This window comes from Chroicocephalus ridibundus, chromosome 22 (genome assembly GCF_963924245.1).
Source record: "Chroicocephalus ridibundus chromosome 22, bChrRid1.1, whole genome shotgun sequence".
NCBI lineage: Eukaryota > Metazoa > Chordata > Aves > Charadriiformes > Laridae > Chroicocephalus > Chroicocephalus ridibundus.
Window position 1 is genome coordinate 6,487,823 of NC_086305.1, and position 23,268 is coordinate 6,511,090.

Here is a 23,268-nt window from a genome sequence, read left to right on the forward strand (position 1 = left end):
AGCCGTGTTTCCCCTCCTGCTCCACCTCCCACCCAACGCGGTGGGTCACGGTGCCGGGGAGGGACTGCTCTTAGCCCAGACTAACCCTAGGATTAGTGATTTTTGGGTGTATCGTTCCACCTTCCCCCCCCCCCCCCCATTTATTTTGGGCTCAGGCCGCCGGTTGGATGCATTTAACTATCAGCAGCGCTGAGAGCATCTGCATGAATCAGCACGCACGGCATTGATAGCCATTTTGTAGGGACTTAAAAGGGATGTAAACGGATTTCCTTGCCTCTTTAATCTGCGCCTTCCCCCGCCAGTCGGAGGCACAGGCTTGTCTGTACGCGCTGGTCTCCCGGCGGACCAGGCGGGTGAGTGAATTCCCGAGCCCACTGGAAGCTTTTCTCACCTCTCCGTTAAAGGCAGGGCAGGCACATGAGCTAAACTCTCCCACTCTCACCCCAAGCGAATATTTTCCGTGTAAGAGACGGAGCTGTTCGTATTAATCCACAGCGGTGCGGAGGTCAGAGTCCTGCTGTGTCCCCGGCCAACCACAAGGGAGCAAAACCCTGCGGAGATGCTGCGAGGGACTTCACCGCAAGCTCCTCCTGAATCCATAGCGGCTGGTGCCTCCTCGCGAGGGTCTGGGCCCAGCCCTGCACCCTCCGACATCTCCTCTTCCTCCTCGGAGCTCATGGTTTGCCCCCGCGAAAAGAAATTCCACGCACCTGCCCCCAGCCGTGCTGGGGGTTTGCTTCCAATTAAACATTTCTCTCTTCTCCTCTTCATCCCCTCCAGTCCCCTTCCCCAGCTGGGTTCGCAGCGCTGGGATCTGACCCCCCCGGTCCCCGCTGGCAGAGGGGGGCTGCCCTGCTGCCCTTCCCCGGGGACGAGGACTGGGCCTCGGAGGTGGCCTGGCTCCGGATGCCGCGCTCGTCACTCCGGGAGGGGAAGAAGGAGAAGGATGAGCATAGGGACGGGGAGCAGCCAGCAGGGTGTCGAGGCGGGACTGGGCTGCTGAGATGCCGCATCCACCAGGGCTGCGCGGATTCAAGACCTTCTTCTGCCGCCCAACCCTCTGACGGGGGATTTCGCCTGCTCGGTTTGAAGCAGCATCAGAGACGAAGATGCCCAGCAGGAACTGGAGGCGGCAGGTTTGTGGTCTGTGTCTGCCACTTTAGAAGAGGAACCTCTTAAAAACGGGAGTATCGACGCAGGTGTCGGACGGCAGGGGCTGCTCCTGAAAGTAAAGCTTCTTGCGACTTTTAGGACGGAGAGTGCGTTTGGTGCCAGGACACCTCGGCTGGTTTGGTTTGGTTTTTTTTTACCCAAGAGGGTCCAGGGCAGAAGCACCCCAGAAATGAGCAGATTTGGGCATTTCTATGCTCTTCTCTCAGGTTATATGGAGGTGGTAGGTAACATTGCAGCTGGAGATTGTGCCCTATTTCAAGGGGTATTTTGTCCCTGTCACCTCTTGTCTTCTGTTTAAGACAAGAAACTGAGAAGCCCACGTGATTCTGAAATATAAAGACTACCTCTTAGTTTGATACTGGTTCGGAATAAGACGGAAAAGCTTATTCTTCTTGTTTGCCCCCCCCCGCAAAATAATTGCAGTTCCTCATCGCTGTTGTTTCTGGAATCAGAGAGTAAATCGCAGATGTCGAAAACGTGCGTAGCGAAGCCCGGTTTGTCTTTTGCCATTTTTGCCATGGGGTCTGGTCCTCACATCCCTGTGGTGAACAGCCAAGGAGGCGTCCCAGTTCTGCCGACAGTTGGCTGGTGCCCCCCAGGTCCTGTGGAGAGATCCCAGCCATCGGCACGTACCTGCAGAGCCCCCAAACCAACGGAGACCCGAGGGGCCCCTCCGAAGCACAGAGCACCCTCCTTCTCACGGGAAACACCCCAAAGGACGTGTCCGGTGTGGCCAGGAATGCCCACCTCAACCAAGAAAAGGAAACTGCTTTCTGAAAACCAGCTCAGTCACCTTGACGCAGGTAGGGTGAGACCGAAGGAAAGCTGGGTTTCTCAACGGATTGGTGCCCTGGCTCCTCTTCACTGGAATTTTCATAGAATCATGGGATGGTTGGAGTCGGAAGGGACCTTCCAGCCCACCCAGTGCCACCCCCTGCCCTGGGCAGGGACACCTCCCACCAGCCCCGGTTGCTCCAAGCCCCATCCAACCTGGCCTTGAACACCAGGGAGGTTTCTGTGTGCAGACAAGAGAAACCTGCCCACAAATGACAAAAAGCCCTGGGTTTTGTCCAGCTTTGGCTCAAATACGAAACCTTCTGCCAGCTCTCCCGGGGGCAGGTCAGGAAAGCTGCCCACAGCGCGGGGGGAAGCCAGCGCGCGGGGCTCACTCTCAGGGAGGCAGCCTGGGCTCTTCGGGCCCCCCCATCTCCAGTAACAACGCAACAGCCCGAAGTTTGTCTCACTTTTATTTACAGAATTGCACAGCCCGTTTCCCCATGACACTGGAACGTGGCGGGTCAGAGACACTGATTTCCCACATCCACGAGCTGAAGACTCAGAGAGTCGCCATTGTGTTTTGCGGGGGCACATGCAACAACTCCGATTATTGGCAACTACGATAAAGACAACGAAGCTGAGAGCGAAGCCGTGGCCACGCAGCAGCACGGGGCCAGGCCTCAGCTGCCCCCAGCCAGGGACTTCTGGCTTTCACAGTTGCATATTTGGATCCACGGTGGGTTTCCTAACTGGAACACTGACTTTACTAGGGAAACGCGGTATGGGAACGCGCGTCCTTCGTTGCCTGCCAGAACTAGCTGCATCGCAAGACCCAGCTCCCGAGAGGCAGCCAGGGCTGGGAACATTAAACCGAACCCCCAAATGTTTCTTCCCGGGGAACGCCCTGGTGACAGGGGCCGTGCCGGGGAGGGGCTGAAGGAAGGGGTAACCCGGAGAAGGCGCAGCGCAGCCGTGCAGTGCTCGCTGCCCCGGGGAGGGGTGCGCGGAGGGAGGCAGCGCCTGCGTGGGAGCTGCGCTGCACAATCCCATGGAAGCGGGATGCGATGCTCCTGCTGCACAGGGACCACAATTCAGCTGGGCTGAAGAGGCCTCTCTGCGCTACAAGCCTCCAGGAGCGCTGGGGCTGGGTCATCCCTGCGCGACAGGGAAAAGGGAAGGTGCCCGCGGGTACCCGGCAGAAGGGAAGAGACAGGCGGGGAGCAGGAGCAGAGATGCACAGCCTGGCTGTGGCAGAAGACGTTCACCCTGCGATCGATCAAGACCCTCGTGCTCAGAACAGAGATCGGCTCAGACGTGTCCACAGCTGGGCAGAGACAGGCTGCGGCAAGACGTGCTGGGGTATCACCGAGCTGCACGAGAACCCCGGGGCAGGAGGAGGAGGAGGAGAGCAGACACAGAGCAGGGCCCAGGGCTGGAGAAATCCTACTGGGAGAGACAGGACACCGGCCCCTGCTGCTCGTGCCACCAGGGACTTCCAGCCTAGGGTCAAGGAACACATAAGGAAAAGCATCCTGCTTTGCAGATAGAGAGAAGGAGGAATGGCACGTGGTGCTTTGAATTAAAGAAATTATAGGTCTCGATCTATCCGGGCATCAGACTGATCCACTTGGGTTCAGCAAAGGAGGGGAGGGACACAGTGTGTGACTCCCACCACGTGCTGCCAGGACACGGGCACCTTGGAGCCTGCCTCCTCCCTGCTATCCACCCTCACCACCACCGGAGCGAGCCAAGGCTCAGGCCAAGCAGCTGCACACAGCTCTGGAGCACTCAGCAGGGCAGTGCCAAGGGCGTCCTTACGGCCTGCTCCAGTCGCTGGGCTCAGGAACGCCCAGCGCCAAGCACAGGCATCATCTGGCAGGGTGGGAAGGCGGCAGAGAGGCACGGACTGAAGCCAAACTCAGGGAGACCCTTGGCAGATTGGACACCCCGAGAGAGAGGGGTCTGTTAGCTGGATGTGCTGGGAATGCAGGTGGATGAAGGAGGAGGAGGAGGAGGGGGAGGAGGAGGAGGAGGAACGCCAGCCCCACAGGAGAAGGGACCCAGAGCCTGTCCTCTGGGAACCAGCGAACTTGGGGTGTTTCACTAGAGGACACGGAACAGGCAGGCAGCGCTTCCAGGGATGAACCAAACCACAGCGGCTCCTCCAGCTGCTGCCGAGGAATGTGCAAATCAAGCGCACGGCGACAGCCGAGACCACCTGTGTCCCACCGCGCGGCCGGCGAGCACGGCCTGTCCCACAGGGTACGCGTGTAACCCACAGGGCGAGAGGTCCAGCCTCAGGGTGGTGAACGGACACGAGGGAACAGGGACTCCCAACTCGCTCTCTTTGGGATCAGGAAAGCTCCTTTCTGAATCTTGGAAAAGCAAAAGGCAATGGTGCCTTTAGCTAGTACGAGCCATCGCTTCCCACCCGCAGATCCTCCATCTACCTTTGCCAGACATACTGAGCCGAGTGCATCCAAGTCCTGGGGATGAGCCAGGATCTCCAAGGAAAGCATGTTGTGAGATCACGTCTGCACAGGAAGAGATTTCCCCATTTTGAAACATATTTTGAAATTCTCAAAATTACAGTACTTTACAATACAAAATGTCTCCATTCGGTATTACGTCATTTTACTCCTTCTGGGATTATAATAATTATTAAAAACACACAACTTTCTAGAAAGGACAGAAACACCAAAAAAGAGACCAAAGAGTAATGGGAAAGGCTGCTGCAGTATTATCAAAACCAATTTAGTGCAAAGGAGAAGGGGACTTTCAAGAACGGTCGATGAAAAGTGTTCCTTATACGCTCATTTGCAGAAAAGGCATAGATTTAACCTCTGAATGAGATCAGGCTGCCAGCTTCTATACTGAAGCTTAGAACATCAACGCAAAAAGACTGAAACACAATATGCACGGCGATTAAAAAATAATATTATATATAGATATATATATATATATATAGAGGGAGATATTTTCCATGTATGGTATTTAGTTATAGGAAAGTGTCCCTGCAGACAGGCATATTCTGCCATCTGGCTCTTTTGAGCCGTTTCACATGACAGATGTTGATTATCTGTCTGTTTGCTGTAGTATAAAGTACATGCTGACCGCAAAGTCCCTTCGGGTGGGATGATTGCTTTCTAGTGCCTCCATGGTTGCCGCGTTTCCTGCGCACGCAGGGGGACGCCTGACCCTCTTTGCTTCTGCCAGCCCCGAAGGGCTGCCCTCACCCCAGCAGCCACGGGGCGCAGCGGCCGAGGGAGGGCTCAGACGGTGGTTTCATCCGCGGTCTTCTTCAGGAGCTTGGCGGAGAGGAGGGAGTGGGGCAGGGGGTGAGGGCTCCGCGAGGCTGGGATCATCAAGCGGACTTTCTGGTTGGTCCTTCGCCACTCCGAGTACAGCTGGCAGTGGTAGCGGAACGAAACCTGGTGGGCGATAACGCATTGGTCTGGTTACCGAACCCCCGTCACGAGTGCCCGAGCCCGCAGAGGGCCGGTGAGAAGCAGTCACCCATCCGCCCTCCGCGTGCTCGCTGCATATTCCTTGTCAATCCACCAGCAATCCCCGGCCAAGGGAGATAGCACCGACCCTGAAACACTCTGGCACACTCCATGTCCCAAGCCTTTGCTGAGGAATCAATTAATTCCTGGTAACACCAGGCTGAGCACGGCACAGACAGAGGGGGGCAGCAGGACAGAGGGATGGAGTTTGCTCAGCTGCTTTGGGTACCAGGCGGTGAGGTGTGTCAAGGAGGGACCACAACGCGCCCCTCCACCCCAGCGCTGCGCTGAAGCGAGCACCTCCTCTGGGAGAAACAAGGGGTTTTCAACAGGAGCAGCCCCAGAGGGCTGAACCCAACCAGCCTCCAACCATCTCACAGGTCCTGGGGCACCCTCTCCGCCCTTTGCAAAAGCCGTCTCGCCTTGGCCTGCGACGACAGGGCATCGGTTGGACTCAGTTTTTCGGACAACGCCGATGCCTGGGAGAGTTGTCCGGCCGGAGGGAGAGGGGAGAGAACGCACAAGCTGCAGGGGACCTGAACCAGCCTGGCCCCGAGGCGTGAGCCGGCCCTGCGCTTTCGGAGCAGCCCTGTAAGGGCGAGCTTGGAGCTGCGCTTCCCCCGCGGGCCGGACTCCTTCCCCTGGCCTTTTGCAATCATTAACACCACCGCAGCTGGTTTGTTTTTTTTTTTTTTTTTCCCCTTCACGGTTCCTGCTGATTCCTTAGCTTTGAAACTAAACGTTTCTAGAATTTCTTCAGGAAGGAATAAAACCAGCGTGTATTTCCCTCCCATTTATTTTAATTTCTTTTCCTAGAAATTGTGAGCCAGAAAACTAAATACTGAATCCAGTCAGCCACTCAACAAAACCAGGCTTTCATACTCTGTAAAGGTAGGAAGTACCCGGAATTACATCCGACAAGGAAAAGTCAGTATTCCTATTACTTTTGGATAGGTCTCAGACATCTGCTACGAGAAATGGAGCTGTGCCATGGCATTGAGGTAATTCAGCTCATTGATCTATGCATTTTTTTCCTGTTGTAGAGGGACAACAGTGGGAATAAGGTTTTTTGCCGATAAACAAGAAGGAAATGCACCTCACAGTCTTCAGAGACAGCGGGTGAATGGGAAGCTAGCGGTCCGTCTGGGAGAGCTGCGAGGAATGTCCTAACCCCAGGGAAAGCTGGGACTCAGAGGGATCAGAGCATGAGATGGCAGGACAACGGGCCGCGGCGTTTCCACCGCCAGCTTTTTGGGGTCTTGCTATTTCTCCTCCAGCAACTGCACTTTTTCCCTTCCCAAAATAGTGCTTCCCAGCAAGCCGCCTGGAAAAGGGCATGAGCACAGCGAGGGCTTTGAACAGGAGAGCTGAAATGAAGATGCAAACCCAGAAACCCACCCAGCAACAGCACATGGAAGAACTGAAACCAGAGGGAAGTGCCTGGCCTGGGAGCCCCTGCAGAGAGCGGGGCCGGGGGAGCCCCGAGGGCTCGGGAGCTGCTCCCCAGCCCAGCCGCTCCTGCGGGCTCCCAGCCGGCAGCGCTCACGGATGCGCTACACAGCAAACTCACATTCGCCTTCCTGCTCTTCCGGATCCGCTCCAGCTGCAAGCTCCTGGCTGCCCAAGGCAGCACGTCCAAAAAGATGCCAAGCGAGGCATCTGCGGGAAGGTCTTTCCCAGCATGGATCGGTTCAATGCCCAGTGTCAAGTGCAGGTTCCCACTAATCCCCGGCGCCTCCAACCCCGACGGCGCAGCCGCACAGCCGCAGCAGTGGGCCAGGGCAGGCTGGCTACCCAGCCTTAGCTCGGGGGTCGAGTCCAAAAGCCCACTATAAGAGAGAAGTCAGAGATCTCCCCAGGGCCAGCGTGTTCCTTGCACACACCCTTCTGTGCTACCAACATCTTAAAACCACTGTGTTGGAATTCGTTTAATTGTGAGAGACCCCCAGCGGCCAGTCTGCACCTCCTTCGGGCCTGGCCAACCTGTGCTGGGTGGCACAAAGCATGGAGGGACGTGGTGGCAGATTATTTGGGGGTCAAACATTTTCCAAATGTTTTTTTTTCCCCTCAACCACCCAGGTACCAAGTTTGTGTTTCTTCTCGAACGTAGGAACAGGCACAAGAGCTGGACCGCTGCCCGTCCCCAGCCCCAGACCTTCCCACCCAGCCCCAGCCACACTCGGGCACGTCCGCGCCCGGCTCCATGGCACCCCGGGGAACACGGCCCCCACGTCAATCTGGAAAGCAGATGATCAGGAAGTGGTTTCTCATTCTCAGCAACAACTTCAGCAGCTCCCATTTGAAGATAATTAAATGGGCGTTCAAGGGAAAGAGCCCAAGGTTTTTCTCCCAAGGGGAGTCAGAAACAGCTGGCTGCATCAACATGGCGCGCCCCAGCGTTTCGCTCTCCCTTTTGAACAGAAAGAAGGCTCTGGGCAGCAGACACTTACCAGTGTCCAAAGGACGTAAATTGTGAAAAGTGCTATAGTTAGTGCTATGAGTCCGATGGCCTCCAGTCGGCTGTTGAACTGCAAATGATCCTGGGCTCCGCGCAGACACAGCCAGCCAGAGATCGCCGCCAGGGGAGTAATGAACAGGAAACACACCATGTCGCAGAAAAGGGTCCTCTTCTCATTGCGGGGACCGGGATCCTTCAGCCACTGCAGGAAGGAAGGGAGAAAGGGCATCAGTCAGCGGCACGCAGAGCGCTAGCGAAACAGGACTGCTATGCTGAGGAGCTCTCACATGCTCTCTGCAGTCCGCACGTACCTCGGAGCACACACTTAACTCACGCAAACAGAGAGCATCGAGTACATTTTTAACAACCAACGAGGGAAAAGGAAAACTGAAGAATACGTGCAGGGGAAGGCAGCGGTAAACACAGGAGCTGCCTGGGCTCTCCCGTGGAGCAGCGAGGAGCAGGCCGCAGCTAGCAGAGAGATGGAGGTCGGTTCACTAAAGCCTGGCTTAGTAAAGATCTGTCAGGTCTTGGACTGAGCTTCAATAGAAACATACCCAGGACTCTGCAACTGGTGTAGGGGCTTATCGGAAACTGGGGCAGCGGAGTCTGTGGCCGGGCCAAGCCTTAAGGGCAGCCGTCCCAAATCCAGCCCTCTGGTTCCTTGTGGAGAATCGTGGCATTTTAGAGTTTCGCTTCCCCTTTAAATCAAATCTGAAATGCCCAGGTCCACCCGAGAGACTGTACCCGACAGCCCTGCAGAAGGAGCGCTCGCGAGGGTCCTCGGGGCGTGAGCGAGCCCGGCGCCCAGCCGGTGGGCAATGCAAACACCCGTGCACCCAGTGTTTTCGCCGAGATGGTGACAGAGAAGGAAAAAAAGCATACCACTTCAGCGGCTAAGAAACCAAAAGACTGGAGAAAAAAAAATTGAAAGGGAATAACCAGCGGAAAGCTTTGCACCTGAGCAGACAAAGCAGGACAGCAGCCCAGGGGCCGCGGTGTTGGGCTGGCCCCGGCAGAGGAAGGTATCACAGACCCATTTTCTTTGACGGAACAACCTCTGCCCAAATCTGCATCTTTCTCACAGAGAAAGCCTCTGACTGTTTCTAAAGAGAAAGCAGCGGGAGTGTCAGGTGAGGAGGGACACGGAGCTCGGCTGGCCGGGCGAAGATCCCCCGCTGCTTTCTCCCAGATCTCAGTGGATCACAGCGACCACGAAGGGATGAGGCACAATCACACAGGCACAGCTGCTGAAAACTCCACCTTCACGACTGCAAAATCCCTAAGACCTTTCCCCTGCTGGTGGCCATCTGCTGGCCACCACCTTACAGGCAGGAGAGACCTGCCAGGACCAGGACCGAGCCGATTCTGGTGTATTCCTTCCCATTTTCAGGCTTGCTTTCTTGCCTCCCAGGCAGCAACTGCCCCACTGCAGTGGAGGTTACTGCACGTTGCTCTGTGTTACCAACAGGCTTCTCTCCTGCAGCTCGCAAAAATTTGCAGGTTGCAGAACGAAGCCAGCTCTGCTGCAGGCAGATTTCCCTCAACAGGAGAGCTCAAAACGTTCACTACCGTTAGGAGTCCCAGCTCGCTTCTCGTTTGGGTTCATTTTAGATGCCTGACTTTGACAACAGCAATTGTTCTAGTTTTCCTGGCATTATGCTATTTTCAGCCTTTCCTTTCCTTTTTTTTTTGTAGACTAGCAAGCAGCTGTTCTGTGGTTCCTACCAACACGCAGAGTTGTTACAGCCCATTTTTACTGGCAGTTCCGTATGCTGGGCAGCCAGATCCTGCCTTCTTTCCTGCACGAGGACGACTGATCTCATTTAGAACTATTTTTTTCTCGAAAAAAAAAATAAAAAATTGGAGAACATGATCAAAAAGGCACAGTCAGAGCAGGGAAGGGACTATCCCTACGGCAGCCAGGGCCAGGGAGACACGTCCTACTGCCAGACTTGGAGCAGGGTGCCCACTTTTGAACCGGCAGCATGAAAAGGGACCTGTCTGAGAACTAAAGCTCCTTCCATACAGGGGAAACCACAGTTCAAAGAGCAATACAGAGGGGTGGTGGCAGGCATGCAAGAAATTAATGAGACCCCACTGGTCAAACAGAGCACAGGTCACCGGAGGACACTGCTAGCCAGAAAGGCAAGCGGGAAGTGTTGGCCCGGAGGGTGCACACAAGTTACTGCAGGTTTAACTACAGAGCGGTCTAACGCGAGGGATGTACAGGAAGACACAGCAGAGGGGTGAGGATGGGATGACAAGTGCAGACAACTTTCATTGAAATGGGAAAGAGAAGGGGGAGATGGCAAATCTGGGCAAGGAACAGTAGCGTGGCTGGGGTGGCCAGAGCACGCTCTGCAGACACCTGCGATGGGACACCCAGCTGGCCAAGAACGGAGGAGAGGACGCTGCAGCAGCAGGTCAGAGCCCGGCCAGCAATTTCAGCTGGGAGCACTCCTAAGCAAGGTTTGTTAGAGATGTGACCTGAAGCATCTGAGAGACCCAAACAGAGGAAGAACAAGTAAAAATGGAGAGCAAGCTGGGAGCTGAAGAGCGCAGACAGATCCGGGGACCAAGTAACACTCCTGCAATAACAGAGGACAAGTCGGAAGCATTTTTAAAGCCCTCCTGAGCATGACTTGATGGCCAGGCAGCCAGAAGGAAATTTCAGAGCAGGCACAACCGTGGTTTGGACAGGAGGAGCTGGGAGAAGGGAGGCAGACCTGCAAGTCACCCCTTGTGCGGCTCTGCCGAGGAGATTAGTGGCGATGAGCTGCACGGGGAAGATAAGGACCACACAGGCAGTCCTGAGCCACCCTAAGAGGAAGCGCGGGTGGACAGCAACTCATCTACACAGCAAAGCCACTCCGACAAAGAGTGCACTGGCAGCCCCACCATTTGAACCCAGGGCCGTGGGCCCGGCTGCCCCAGCTACACAGCACTCGGGGGGATGCTGAATGACCCCGACCAGACCAACAGCCCTCCAGCAGCAATCCCAGAGCACCCTGTCTCCTGTACAATAAGAATCTCAGGGACCACAGGCAGATAGGTATTTTACTGCCCTTTATTCTATTTATATTCCTTGTGACCTTTGAAACTCCTTCTTCCTCCCTAAGATGGGAGCCAAACATGTAAAGGCAGGAAGCAAATTTATTTCCTTTTGAAGTAGTGCCAATATGCACTGACACAGTAAAAAAAGAATACAATAAGCCACCCTAAGGGCGCAGGGTTTCTGGCACAGCAGCACGTTAGCGCATACGGGACTTAAAATAAGCCTTGCAAACAATCCAAAAAGTGGTCAGTCAGATTAAACAATTTTTGTAGGGAAAACTATCAAGTAAACATGGGAAAGCAACAAAAGCAAAACCTGGACTTCTTCCAGGCTGAATCCAAAACCAATTGCTTCCATGCTGCGATCATGTGCGAGACTAAAGGGAAAGAGGACGAGCTGGCTGCTTGCTGCCCACTTCGGCTATAAGCTGGGTCCCAGAGCACCCTGTTGGAAACCACCTCTCCCTGCTTGTGCGACAAGAAGTTATTCCAGGAATATTCCTTTGTTCACTAGCACGATCCTGAGGCTTTCCCAGATGTTCTTTCTATTGGGATCAGCAGGGCTGTGGAAGGACCTGAACCCATGATGATAAGTATCATCACCATTGGGGTGCTGGTGGCCGAGAAGCTCAACATGAGCCAGCAATGTGCGCTGGCAGCCCAGAAAGCCAACCGCATCCTGCGCCGCGTCAAAAGAAGCGTGGCCAGCAGGGCGAGGGAGGTGATTCTGCCCCTCTGCTCCGCGTTGGTGAGACCCCACCTGGCGTGCTGTGTCCAGCTCTGGAGCCCTCAGCACAAGAAGGACACAGACCTGTTGGAACTGCTCCAGAGGAGGGCCACAAAGATGATCAGAGGGCTGGAGCCCCTCTGCTGTGAGGACAGGCTGAGAGAGCTGGCGTTGTTCAGCCTGCAGAAGAGAAGGCTCCGCGGAGACCTTCCAGCCCCTGCCAGTCCCTAAAGGGGGCCTACAGGAAGGATGGGGAGGGACTCTGGATCAGGGAGTATAATGAGAGGACAAGGGGTAATGGTTTCAAACTGAAGGAGGGGAGATTTGGATTGGCTATCAGGAAGAAATTCTTTCCTGTGAGGGTGGTGAGGCGCTGGAACAGGTTGCCCGAGGGAAGTTGTGGCTGCCCCATCCCTGGAGGGGTTCAAGGCCAGGTTGGCCGGGGCTTGGAGCAACCTGGGCTGGTGGGAGGTGTCCCTGCCCAGGGCAGGGGGGTTGGAACTACATGATCTTTAAGGTCCTTTCCAACCCCAACCATTCTATGATTCATTGACATCACAACTTTGGGTGTTGCAGTGCCGATGAAACAAGGGTGAGCCCCAGGTGATGGAACGCAGGAGGAAGGCATGCCGAAAAAGGTACCAGGACCTCATCAGTTCCTCTGGAAACCAAAAGCAGAGCTCGAAGTGTAACAGAGCAGTCTCCCAGATAGTCCACCACAGCACCTGCTGCTCCGTATGTCTCGGAGCTGGGCTGCATTCTGCCACTTGGGACCAAGAGGAATGGACTGATGAGGGGCTGCCCCAGCAATGCTCAGCACCTTGCAGTCTTTCTGGGGGGTCATAAATGAGTGTTTTAAAACAAGCTTTTACTGATTTTTAGAGCTTGCTCACCTTGTGTTGCAAAACATACATGGCTGTGAGCCATTAGCCCCTGTTATTAGCCCTCACATGCCAGCCAACAGCAGCCCCACGCCACGTGGGACCAGCGCAGTGCGGTACCAGCACCGGTGGGACCAGCAGCCTCCAGCCAGCACGTTCCCAGGTCTCTGGTGAGCACCGTTCAGGACCAGCGCGACCTGCCAGACCCACCAGCGGACCCTGCCACAGTTCCCCCTGTGCTTCACAGCTACAGGACGACGCAAGCCACAGCAACAACAGTATTTGGCTGTGTAAAGCCAGCTGCGTTACAAAACATCCCGTGTCCTTTCCGTCCACCAAACAGTTAGCCTGTTAGGCTCAGGCGCCTGTTGACTCTCCTTTCGTTGCTGACCTGTTGCCTGGCTATGTAAGCCAGAAAGAAAAACATGACCTTGATTCACAGCGGCACGATTAGCCCCATCCCTGCCCTGAGAAATGTGTCGAAGCAAAAACGCAGCTTCAGAAGAGGGACCATCACGTCCCTTCTCTCGGCATCTATTAAAACCTCCTTGCAGGCCACCGAGCTCCACGGGCAGCCCCAGCAGGACGGTCCCATTTCCTTTACCAAGGTGGGGAGGGATTTTCTGACAGAGTACCCGGAGTTCAGGAAGCCAAGACCCAGAAACACCCCTAGCCCTGCAAGCCGAGCAGTTAAATGCTGCAGAGCAAAGCTGCCCCTCCTCATCCTCCTCTCCCCACGGCGCAACCACCGGCTGTTGATGCTCCACAAACCTCAAACAAGCCGAATCTCTCCCTGTACGGGCACGAACGCCGTCCTTCACTTGAGCACCCAGCCCAGGGTGCTGGGTGGGTGCACAGGGCACCTGGGCACTGTGAAGCACAGGGCGCTGGGCTGACCCAAGGAGAGCAAGAGCTGCAGGAGCGCTAGAAACGGTGGACAGGAGAGAAACCAACCCAAGCAGCGCTGCAGGTCACCAGGACACTTTCCTACACCGCAGCAGGTGCTTCTGCCATTGGCGTCACCACGGGAAATGCCACGCCACAACGTGCACAAATAGGAGATCACGGCACCTCAGACAAACCCCACGGGTAGCAGGTCCCCATGATCCTCAGGGCGCAAACAGGGCTGGACGAAGTGGTGAAGATGGACGTGTAAGGAAGAGCCTAGCGCTGGGAAGTGCCGAGAGCGCAGGGATGAAGTATTTAGTTTTGGCCCCAAAGAGGCCATTTCCGTGTTTGCAGAGCAGTGCCAGGGACTGCACTGAGAAACACCAAGAGGATCTAGGGTGGCATCTGAGAAAAGCATCTCCAGACAGCAAATGCAAGCAAAGAGAGAAAGGAAAAGACGAGAGAGGAAGGGGACTCAGCTGGAGCCAAGAGTGATTTGTTTTTCACTAGATACAGGAGTCTAACGTAGGCTTGCACTGAGAAAGGAGAGAGGCAAACTGGGGAAGGGCCTACGGGAGCGCAGACGAGACAGAGAATGGTGCAGTGAGTTCACAGAAGAGTTCAAGAAAAGCAAAAAGTCTGTCTGTGAGGAAGATAAGGCTGGAGAAAGGGTGGGAGAGAGTTTACGTCACATCTCAGTTCTCTGAACTGCAAGGTGGGGGGGGGGGGGGGCAGCAATTGCTGCACAAGGCGCTGCACCCAGAGGCAAAATTTCTTTTCCGAATAACATAAGCAGGAGTAATAAGAATATCACTATCGCTCCTTGCAAAGCTCGCTTTTCTTGTACTGGAGACACCCCAGCAGCACCTCCCACAGCTATGGAGCTACGGGAGAGTAGTGAGACGGGGCCGAACGACCGCACGTGGCAGACCCACGGGAGGTGTCCCATGACGCAGCATGACCCAAACAGCCGAGCAAACGTCTCTGAGAATTTCAAACTCGCTTTGTTACAGGCGACGGTTGTGTTTGGAAGCCGGACTTTCCTTCTGAGACAAAAAAATAAATAAAAAAAAAATAAATCCACTGACCTATATAAAATATCCAGCTTAAGTGAACCAAAAGTGAAAGTGAAAAATAAGCATCATTAAAACAAAACTGCATAATAAAACACAAAGAAAAACAGTAGGAGTGAAAAAATAGCAGTCTCCTGTACTGCGTAACCCCTTTGGAAGGAGCTGTTTTGCAGAGGCGCAGGGACACGCAGGTATTACTAAAGCTGACATTTTAAAATAAAGCACGTTAACACACATGCAGCAGGAAAGCACCAGCACCGCAGACACGGCAGCAGAGTTTTCTTGGGGCTCCATCACGAGAGCTGCTCGCAAGGACAGAAATACAGAAACAACGGGTGTGGCTAAACGGCTCCGGTGGTGAATGATTCACCAGAGAAATCTTTTTTGGAATTAGTGAGCTGTCTCAAATGAGTTTTGCTTTAGCAAAGGCATTATATGCTTAGAGAAGCATTACGAACGAGTCATGCGTAACACTCGCTAGCTTTTACCACTAGGATCTGTTGGCTTTTGACATCCTGGTAATTTTAGCCAAGCCAGAGCCTTGGCCTCAGCACCAGAAATTCATGCCCGCTCTCCGAGCTGAGTCCTGTAACCCCTAGGTTCCTCTCCCGAGGATATGTGCACAGAAATACATCCTTCCTCTTTAACGTGGACTGACATTTTGCTGGGATTGAACAGCTGCTGCTTTGATGCCCGCCCAAGCTGCCAGTCCGGGACATGGACCTGGTGGAACGGGGCCAGTGGAGGCCGCGAAGATGATCCGAGGGCTGGAGCACCTCTCCTACGAGGACAGGCTGAGAGAGCTGGGGGGGTTCAGCCTGGAGAAGAGGTTCCAAGGAGACCTTACAGTACCTGAAGGGGCTCCAAGAAAGCTGGGGAGGGGCTGTTTGCAGGGGCACGTAGCGACAGGACGAGGGGCAATGGTTTAAACTAGAGCAGGGCAGGGTTAGATCAGCCATTAGGAAGAAGTTCTTTACACCGAGGGTGGTGAGACACTGGCCCAGGTTGCCCAGAGAGGGGGTGGAGGCCCCATCCCTGGAGACATTCAAGGCCAGGCTGGATGAGGCTCTGAGTGACCTGATCCAGTTGAAGATGTCCCTGCTCAGTGCAGGGGGTTGGACTAGGTGGCCTTTAGAGGTCCCTTCCGACCCAACACATTCTACGATTCTATGATTTCCCCGCAGAGACCTCAGCTGCTTGGCACAGACCCGCAGCGCCCGTTGCCCATCGCCAGGACCGTGCCACGAGCCAGGCTGAGGAGGCGGCTCCTGAGGGAGACGGGAAACCAAAGCGGAGTCGCAGCACGGGCAGGCGCCCTGAAACAGGAGTCTCTGGGGAGCAGAGGTGGTGTTTCTTTGAAGCCCGTTTAAAAACACTCAGAAGGGACAAAAATCAACAAGAGGTTAAAGGTAAAACACTTTACAAGCAGTTCATTAATTGGAAAGAGAAATGAGAGCGTCAGCGCCACAGCAAAATGCACAAAACCAGGCAGCCATGGCAAGGAAATACTTTTGCTAGTAACCTGGGAAAGCAGAGAGGGGAAATGGGCAGGAATGGGCTCAGGCACCCAAAACACTGACCGAGCCGTGCTCCCCCCTCACCCTGCGGGCAGCGGCAGCCGGGGAGAGCAGGAGCGCGCAGCAGGGCAGCGCTCGCTTGTGGCTGTAGAAACAAAGCCACAGCATCACCCTTGATACTGCTTCCCAGAAACACACGTCGCATCCGACACAGCGCCAACTGTCTCGATCCCTGTGGTTCTGCCTGAAATTCTAAAAAGCAAAGCATCTTCAGGGGGGAGAGCGCTTTGGAGGAGAAAACAGGTTTGTGACGGATTTAGCCGCCGCCTGAAGAAAGGAGTTTATGTGAAAGGGCGAATGCTAAGAGAGGGGGTTATTTAGACTCGTACAACGAGCTGCCTGTGACAGCTCTTGCCTTGGTTCTCCCAGAGCCAGAAAAAAGCAGGGACCTCCAGACAGGTTGACCTGTCCTAAGTTAGGTTTCTAAGGCGGCAGGAACTAATAGATCACAAGAGGCATTTCCTTCTCTCCATAAACTACAGGACTCTAAAGAACAAGGTTTGGCTGAGGCAAATTTAAGGTCTAAAAATTTAGGGCAAATAAACGCAACCCTGGCTAGAGAACTGTGTGACCATCTGTGGCCTGGGAGAAGGAGCTGTGTAGACTAAAGCAATGCTCCATTTCCAAAGGCCTCCACTCCTTCTTCTTCACTGCTCTGCACAGCAGATACACAGATTTTTCCTAGGCAGTGACTGCATTTTTTCTGTGTTTAACATTATCAGAACAAAGAAACTACCTGTTCCAAGAAAGCTGTATGCACTGCAACTTAACGGTTTGAACATTTCATCTGAACGTCTGCTTCCAGGTAACAGAATCTTATTTTGCACTTTTTGACTCTGCCATGCTGGCTAGAGTCTCACGGATTCAGCTCGCTTCCCTGTAAACATACGGATGTGCATTAAACTAACATTGATGTAGGAAAGTCAAGTACTGGAAAACCATCTCGCTCCAAGGCTTGGCCATCTCGTTCTCTGCTGGGGCCACGCTCCTCCTCGAGAGCGCCAGTACACAACCCTCTTGTGCTGGAGACCATTGCAGGGAGCCAAGCCAAAGCCACTCTGTCCTTTCACAGCACACGCACCGTGGTGGCAGCATCCTGCACCTCTGGCTACAGACCCTCCCCAGCTCAACTCGCCATCTTCGATGTAGAATCATAGAATGTGTTGGGTCAGAAGGGACCTCTAAAGGCCACCTAGTCCAACCCCCTGCAGTGAGCAGGGACAGCTTGAACTAGATCAGGTCGCTCAGAGCCTCATCCAGCCTGGCCTTGAATGTCTCCAGGGATGGGGCCTCCACCCCCTCTCTGGGCAACCTGGGCCAGTGTCTCACCACCCTCAGTGGAAAGAACTTCTTCCTAATGTCTGATCTAAACCCACCCTGCTCTAGTTTAAACCATTGCCTGTTGTCCTGTCGCTCCATGCCCTTGCAAACAGCCCCTCCCCAGCTTTCCTGGAGCCCCTTCAGGGACTGGAAGGGGCTCCAAGGTCCCCCCGGAGCCTTCTCTTCTCCAGGTTGAACCCCCCCCAGCTCTCTCAGCCTGTCCTCATAGGAGAGGTGCTCCAGCCCTCGGATCATCTTTGTGGCTTCCTCTGGCCCTGCTCCAACAGGTCCATGTCCTTCTTGTGCTGAGGGCTCCAGAGCTGGACACAGCACTCCAGGTGGGGTCTCACCAGAGCAGAGGGGGAGAATCACCTCTCCGGATCTGCTGGCCACGGTTCTTTTGATGCAGCCCAGGATGCCATTGGCCTCTGGGCTGCAAGCACACATTGTTGGCTCATGTCCAGCTTTTCATCCCCCAGTACCCCCAGGTCCTTTTCCGCAGGGCTACTCTCTATCACATCAGCCCCCAGCCCGTATTGATAACGAGGACTGTCATGACCCAAGTGTAGGACCTTGCACTTGGCCTTGTTGAACTTCATGAGGTTTGCTCGGGCCCACCTCTCCAGCTTGTCCAGGTCCCTCTGGATGTCCCTCTGGCACATCAACCGCACCACTCAGCTTGGTGTCGTCAGCAAACTTGCTGAAGATGCATTTGATCCCACTGTCTATGTCGTTGATGAAGACATTGAACAGCACCGGTCCCAGTACGGATCCCTGAAGGACACCACTTGTCACCCCTCTCCATCTGGACATCGAGCCATTGACCACCACCCTCTGGATGCGACCAGCCAGTCAGTTCCTTATCCACCGAAGAGTCCACCCATCAAATCATCACCCATCAAAAACATGCCCCAGAAAAGTGCTCAGCCCACCAACCTCAGTCTAACAGTTAACAAAAGCCTTTTGTGGTTTTTTTGCGTTTTTTTTTTTGTTTCCAGCATTCAACCAGCTGCTTAGTTAAAAAATAACTGAACCAGGCTGAACTGCAGGAGATATCCTCTCCGCACCCACGGGCCAGCTCATGGCTGCCAGAGCTGGCTCCGGGCTCAGACGAGTCCCCCACTCCCGGTTCAGAGATCAGGCACGCTGGCAGCAAACGCTGTTACTATTTTTATATTGAACAGACCACAACAGAAATAAATGGCTGCTTAAAGAAAATAAAAACCCAATTCCACTAAAAAACTCTCTTTAATCCCTGCTGAACAAGGTTGCTCTCTTTCCTCCCTACAGGAGGCTGCAAAATTAAATTTGTGCTGTTTGTGAGGTGCTGAGATATCACAGCAACATGTACCCGGAGAAGCCCCCGGGGAAATGAATAAACTTTGTCTTGTGAACAGGGAAACAAGAGCAGAGCCACACAACACAGCGCGATAAACAAAGTTATCCAGTGGGCATCTTCCACCCGTGCACTGATCCTGGAAAACGCAGCCTGTGACCATGAAAAGACCACACTGTAACGCAGACATACAAGAGGACCGGAGTAAAAACTAAGGCAATTTTGGTTGTGGCATTTCCTGACTTCCAAGAACTTTCTGCAGCTTCCGCAGAAGCATTTCAACTCGACCATGGAGCTTCTTCCCTACGGCGCTCACCAAAACGCCTCCTCCAGCCTCCAGTCAGCTCTCAGCCTCTCTCCTTCCAAAGGCTCTTCAGACACACAGACAGAGCTCGTTTTTCCCAGGGCCGATGGCCCATTCCCACAGAGATCAGCTGTGCTGGCCAGTGACCACCGCAGCCACTACGAGCAGCTCCAAGCCTCCCCAGGCTGGAAAGGCAGGACACAGCAGAGCAAACAGCAAGCGCTGGCTGCTTTCTCCTGCGAGGCCCAACATCGGCAGGCAGCATGTCACCTAATCCTCTCGTGGGTTTCACGGTGGCCACGTGTCAGCGGAAGAGAGCGAGGACGCCTGGAGAACCTTTCCCACCTGGGACAGACCCTTTCATCAGCACCACTGCCATAAAGCACGTTCCCGCATCGTTCCCAGTCCTCCTCTCCATCCCATTTATCCCCCTCTGCTCACCAATTTCTGTTTGGACTTCCCAGTTTAACTTGGTGAACGGCGGATTTTTATCAGAGTTCCAACACACGCTCGCCCACGAGCATCACTTCCCCAAAAGTTTCAGAACGCTCCCACCTCTCCCCGCAGCAAAGGGGCAGAGAATTTCCCAGAGAAGGTGGCTGAGGGAACCATGTCATTTTTAAATGACTAAGCAGCCTCTTCCCCTAGCCCTCTTCTCAGAAACAGATGAACAACTCGGGGATGACACTTCCCAGAAGTATTTGGTGAAGAGTTTTGGCCCAGTCTGCGTGGGGATGAGATTACACCAGAGTGCAGACAGAGGGTATTAATGGAGAGTGCCAGCAAGCTGGCAAGGTGGTTATCAGCTCTTTCAGAGGAAAAGAAGTGCAGAGGCGGCGCAGAGCCTCTGCTAACAGCAGGCGTGCTTCCGCAAGCGGCCGTGTTCCCTCAGTTGGCCTCGAAGAGAACAATAAGCCCCAGCAAACATCCCATGGCGGAGCACGCTCGTCGCCACTGCTTCTGAGGAGCACAGATTGTGGTGGTGCAGAAGCTCAGAGCGGTTGTCCCAGCTCCCAAGGAAAACGAGAAACCGAACTCCAGGACATCTTCAGGCACCAGTAGAGGTTAGGGGTAGACCTGCTGGAAGGCAGCTCTGAAGAAAAGGATCTGGGGGTCTTGGTAGACAGTAAATTATCCATGAGCCAGCAATGTGCCCTTGTTGCCAAGGTGGCCAACGGAATTCTGGGCAGCATAGGGAAGACTGTGGCCAGCGGGTCAAGGGAGGTCATTCTCCCCCTCTGCTCTGCCCTGGTGAGGCCACAACTGGAATACTGTGTCCAGTTCTGGGCTCCCCAGTTCAAGAGGGACAGGGAACTGCTGGAGAGAGTCCAGCGTAGGGCAACAAAGATGATGGAGGGACTGGAGGACCTCCCTTATGAGGAAAGGCTGAGAGAGCTGGGACTCTTTAGCCTGGAGAAGAGAAGGCCGAGGGGAGGCCTTATGAATGTTGACAAGTACCTAAAGGGTGGGTTTAAGGAGGACGGAGCCAGACTCTTTTCAGTGGTTCCCAGTAACAGGACGAGGGGTAACGGGCACAGGCTGGAACATAGGAAGTTCCAACCAAATATGAGAAAAAACTTCTTTACGGCGAGGGTGACAGAGCCCTGGACCAGGCTGCCCAGGGAGGGTGTGGAGTCCCCTTCTCTGGAGACTTTCAAGACCCACCTGGATGCAGCCCTGAGTGATGTGCTCTGGACAATCCTGCTTTAGCAGGGGAGTGGGACTAGATGATCTCTAGAGGTCCCTTCCAACTCTGAAAAAGTCCGTGATTCCGTGATTCCCCAGACTCCAGGCAGGGATCAGAGCGTTCCACAGCGTGGCGGAAGTAGTACAACAAAACGGGGCGGTCTTTCCAGCCAGGTGAGCCCTTTCGCTCCAGCAGGGGCCCTTCCCTGGCCATGTGCCAGGCACGCAGCACACACGCCGACGCTGAACCGCGTCGCACGGAGACCCGGCACACCCGCCTGCCTTGGCCTCCGCACACGCGCTGCTCGGCGCGGCTTCTTGCGGGCTCGCGGTGCTCCATGGCGTGGTGGGGCAGCACTGCTGGCCCCTGGGAAAGAGCAAGAGCAGGCTGCTACCACGGGATTTATTAAACCAGGCTACAAGGCGGCTCCTCAAGCCAGGGAAAAAGCTCGCTGCCAATGCACTGCAGGCAAGGAACTTGCTCTCGGGCTGTATGATGATGACGAGCTGCATGTTAGACTCCGCTCCATGGCAGGAATCGCTCTCAGCGGCTGACTGGCGACCTTCCATCAAGCGCTTACCAGCCTCCAAACTCGCAAGGCTTTAACGGCACTGTATGCAAGCTGCTCCCCTAGCAGACACAGGAGAGAGCAGAACAGGGCAGATCATCCCCTTCGCTGTGCTCACAGACAGTCCCCAAACACGAGAAGTAAGAAAGAATTCCCATCCCAAAGCCTTTGGCAGCCATCAGTAACAGCTTGAGGGGTCTATTCCTCTCTGCAAAGGCAGTGGCATTTCTCTTGCATCTGAGGATCATTAAATGCTGCCCACCCACCGCCTCTCAAAGCTCACAGAGGTTGTGAGCTTGTCGGTCACCATACCCTCACAGGCTCTAACTCAGAGAGGCTCTTCAGAGATTTCAACAAGAATTAAAATTTTACTGTCCTGGGCTGCTCACTCATCCACCTTGGAGTCGAGACACGAAGGCACACAGAAGGACCCACGACTTTCCTGTCGCACTGTCCCAGCAAGCTCCTCTTGCCTGCCAGAGGCACAGACATCAGCGTCAGAGGAGAAACTCCTCCAAAATACACTCTTAGAGCTTTGATTCAAATACGTAGTTTTCGAAGCCTGTACTTGTTATGAGGTGCTACACCATCTGTGAATCGCAGCTAAACACACTTCCACATGTTTGTTTCTGGCCATGAATACTTTACTAGCTCTTAAGCTAAACCACCTGAAACCTGACCTCAAAATTTTGGCCTGCGTAAGCCCCAGCGAGCTCCCTGTTACCGGGCTTGCCTGCACTGTGTCCTCAAAGCCAAGATCTGGCCCTTCCCAAATGCTCTGAAGCAGCGGTTTTCAACTTCTGAAACAACCATTTGAGAGTTTTTGGTCAAAGAGCCATTTTATATGTTTTAGCAGCTGGGAGAAAAGCGATAAGAGTCAGACAACACCAACGTAACGCTCTTCTCCAAATTGCTTTGCTAAATACATGGTGCCTTCTCCTGTCTGGGACTGGCAAGTCAGTGGCAGTCAGTTGTAAATTAAACAATCATTAAAACTGAATATCAATTTTGCAAGCTGAGGCTTGAATGCTTCCCCAGTTGGGGCGTCTCTCCCCCTCCAAGGCTCGCCGGGCACCCAGAGGAGATGGGAGTGTGGGAAGGAGAGCTGGGGACTGCGGGAAGGAGGAGGGGGCAGGTATCCTTTCCAGAGGGAGGCGGGAAGGGAATGGAAATAACCTCTAGAATTGATGGGAATGGAAACAGAGATGGGAAAAGAAACTTAGAATTGCAATTGCGACTCAGTTTTAATCTAACGGATGGAGCAAGGGGAAGGAGAAAGCAGACCAGGGCAGGCACGGTTACAAGCCAGAATTAACCCCCGCATCCCCACACAGACACTCCTGGTGGCCGGCACCCACAACCCTCTGGTAGCTGGCAGGTAACAGGAGTCCTCCTGTTACAGCTCACAGACCTCCTTCTGCAGCCTCGCTGACAGCAATGCAGCAGCAGCAGCGCTGCTTTGCACTGGTTTGAAATGCTACAAACAGCAAACGTAACTTCTGAAACCCAGAACGATATGCCATAGTCCAAACACAGCCCAGGAGGCCCGTGATGAAAAACCCTGCAGGGACAGGGTGCGGGCAAAGACGTGGAGTATTTGCAGTAGCGACACCAGATGATGCTTTCTCACTCCTCTCATTGCTGGTGGCTGCAGGACTGGGGGGGCTCCCACAGTTGTTAACTGTAAATCCCCACCTGCAGACTGACGCTTCCCTGCCGTTGCACATAGTGTTGAATGAACAGCCCAGCCCTAGCCGGCAGCAAGCAGACGCGGAAGAGCCTGCCTGATGTTTCACAGGCAGCGAACGGGATCTGAATGGGGCGCAGGCAGCAAGGGCTGCAGGACCTTGCTTTGATCTTCCAGGCTGGACCTCAGGTGTGGCAGAAACCTCCTCCTACGTGCTCCTGCAGCGCCATCAGAAACTGTAGCCATATC

General features: G+C 54.4%; 2 protein-coding genes across 2 annotated transcripts in view; one reads left to right on the forward strand and one right to left on the reverse strand.

Moving 5' to 3' along the window:
* The first annotated feature begins 1,518 nt into the window (after window positions 1–1,518).
* Window positions 1,519–2,887, forward strand: LOC134526502 (uncharacterized). Its single transcript, XM_063358444.1, has 2 exons — window positions 1,519–1,976; window positions 2,430–2,887. Exons 1-2 carry the CDS (start codon window positions 1,640–1,642, stop codon window positions 2,885–2,887), a joined length of 795 nt encoding a protein of 264 aa, XP_063214514.1. The 5' UTR covers window positions 1,519–1,639.
* A 1,988-nt stretch (window positions 2,888–4,875) lies between these two features.
* Window positions 4,876–23,268, reverse strand: part of MARCHF2 (membrane associated ring-CH-type finger 2) — a 40,673-nt gene continuing 22,280 nt past the window's right edge. Inside the window, exons 4-5 of the mRNA XM_063358438.1 lie at window positions 7,907–8,116; window positions 4,876–5,381 (exon numbers count right to left, since the gene is read on the reverse strand). Of these exons, the coding sequence (XP_063214508.1) occupies window positions 5,223–5,381; window positions 7,907–8,116 (369 nt within the window). The 3' untranslated portion in view covers window positions 4,876–5,222. The remainder of the gene's footprint in view (window positions 5,382–7,906; window positions 8,117–23,268) is intronic.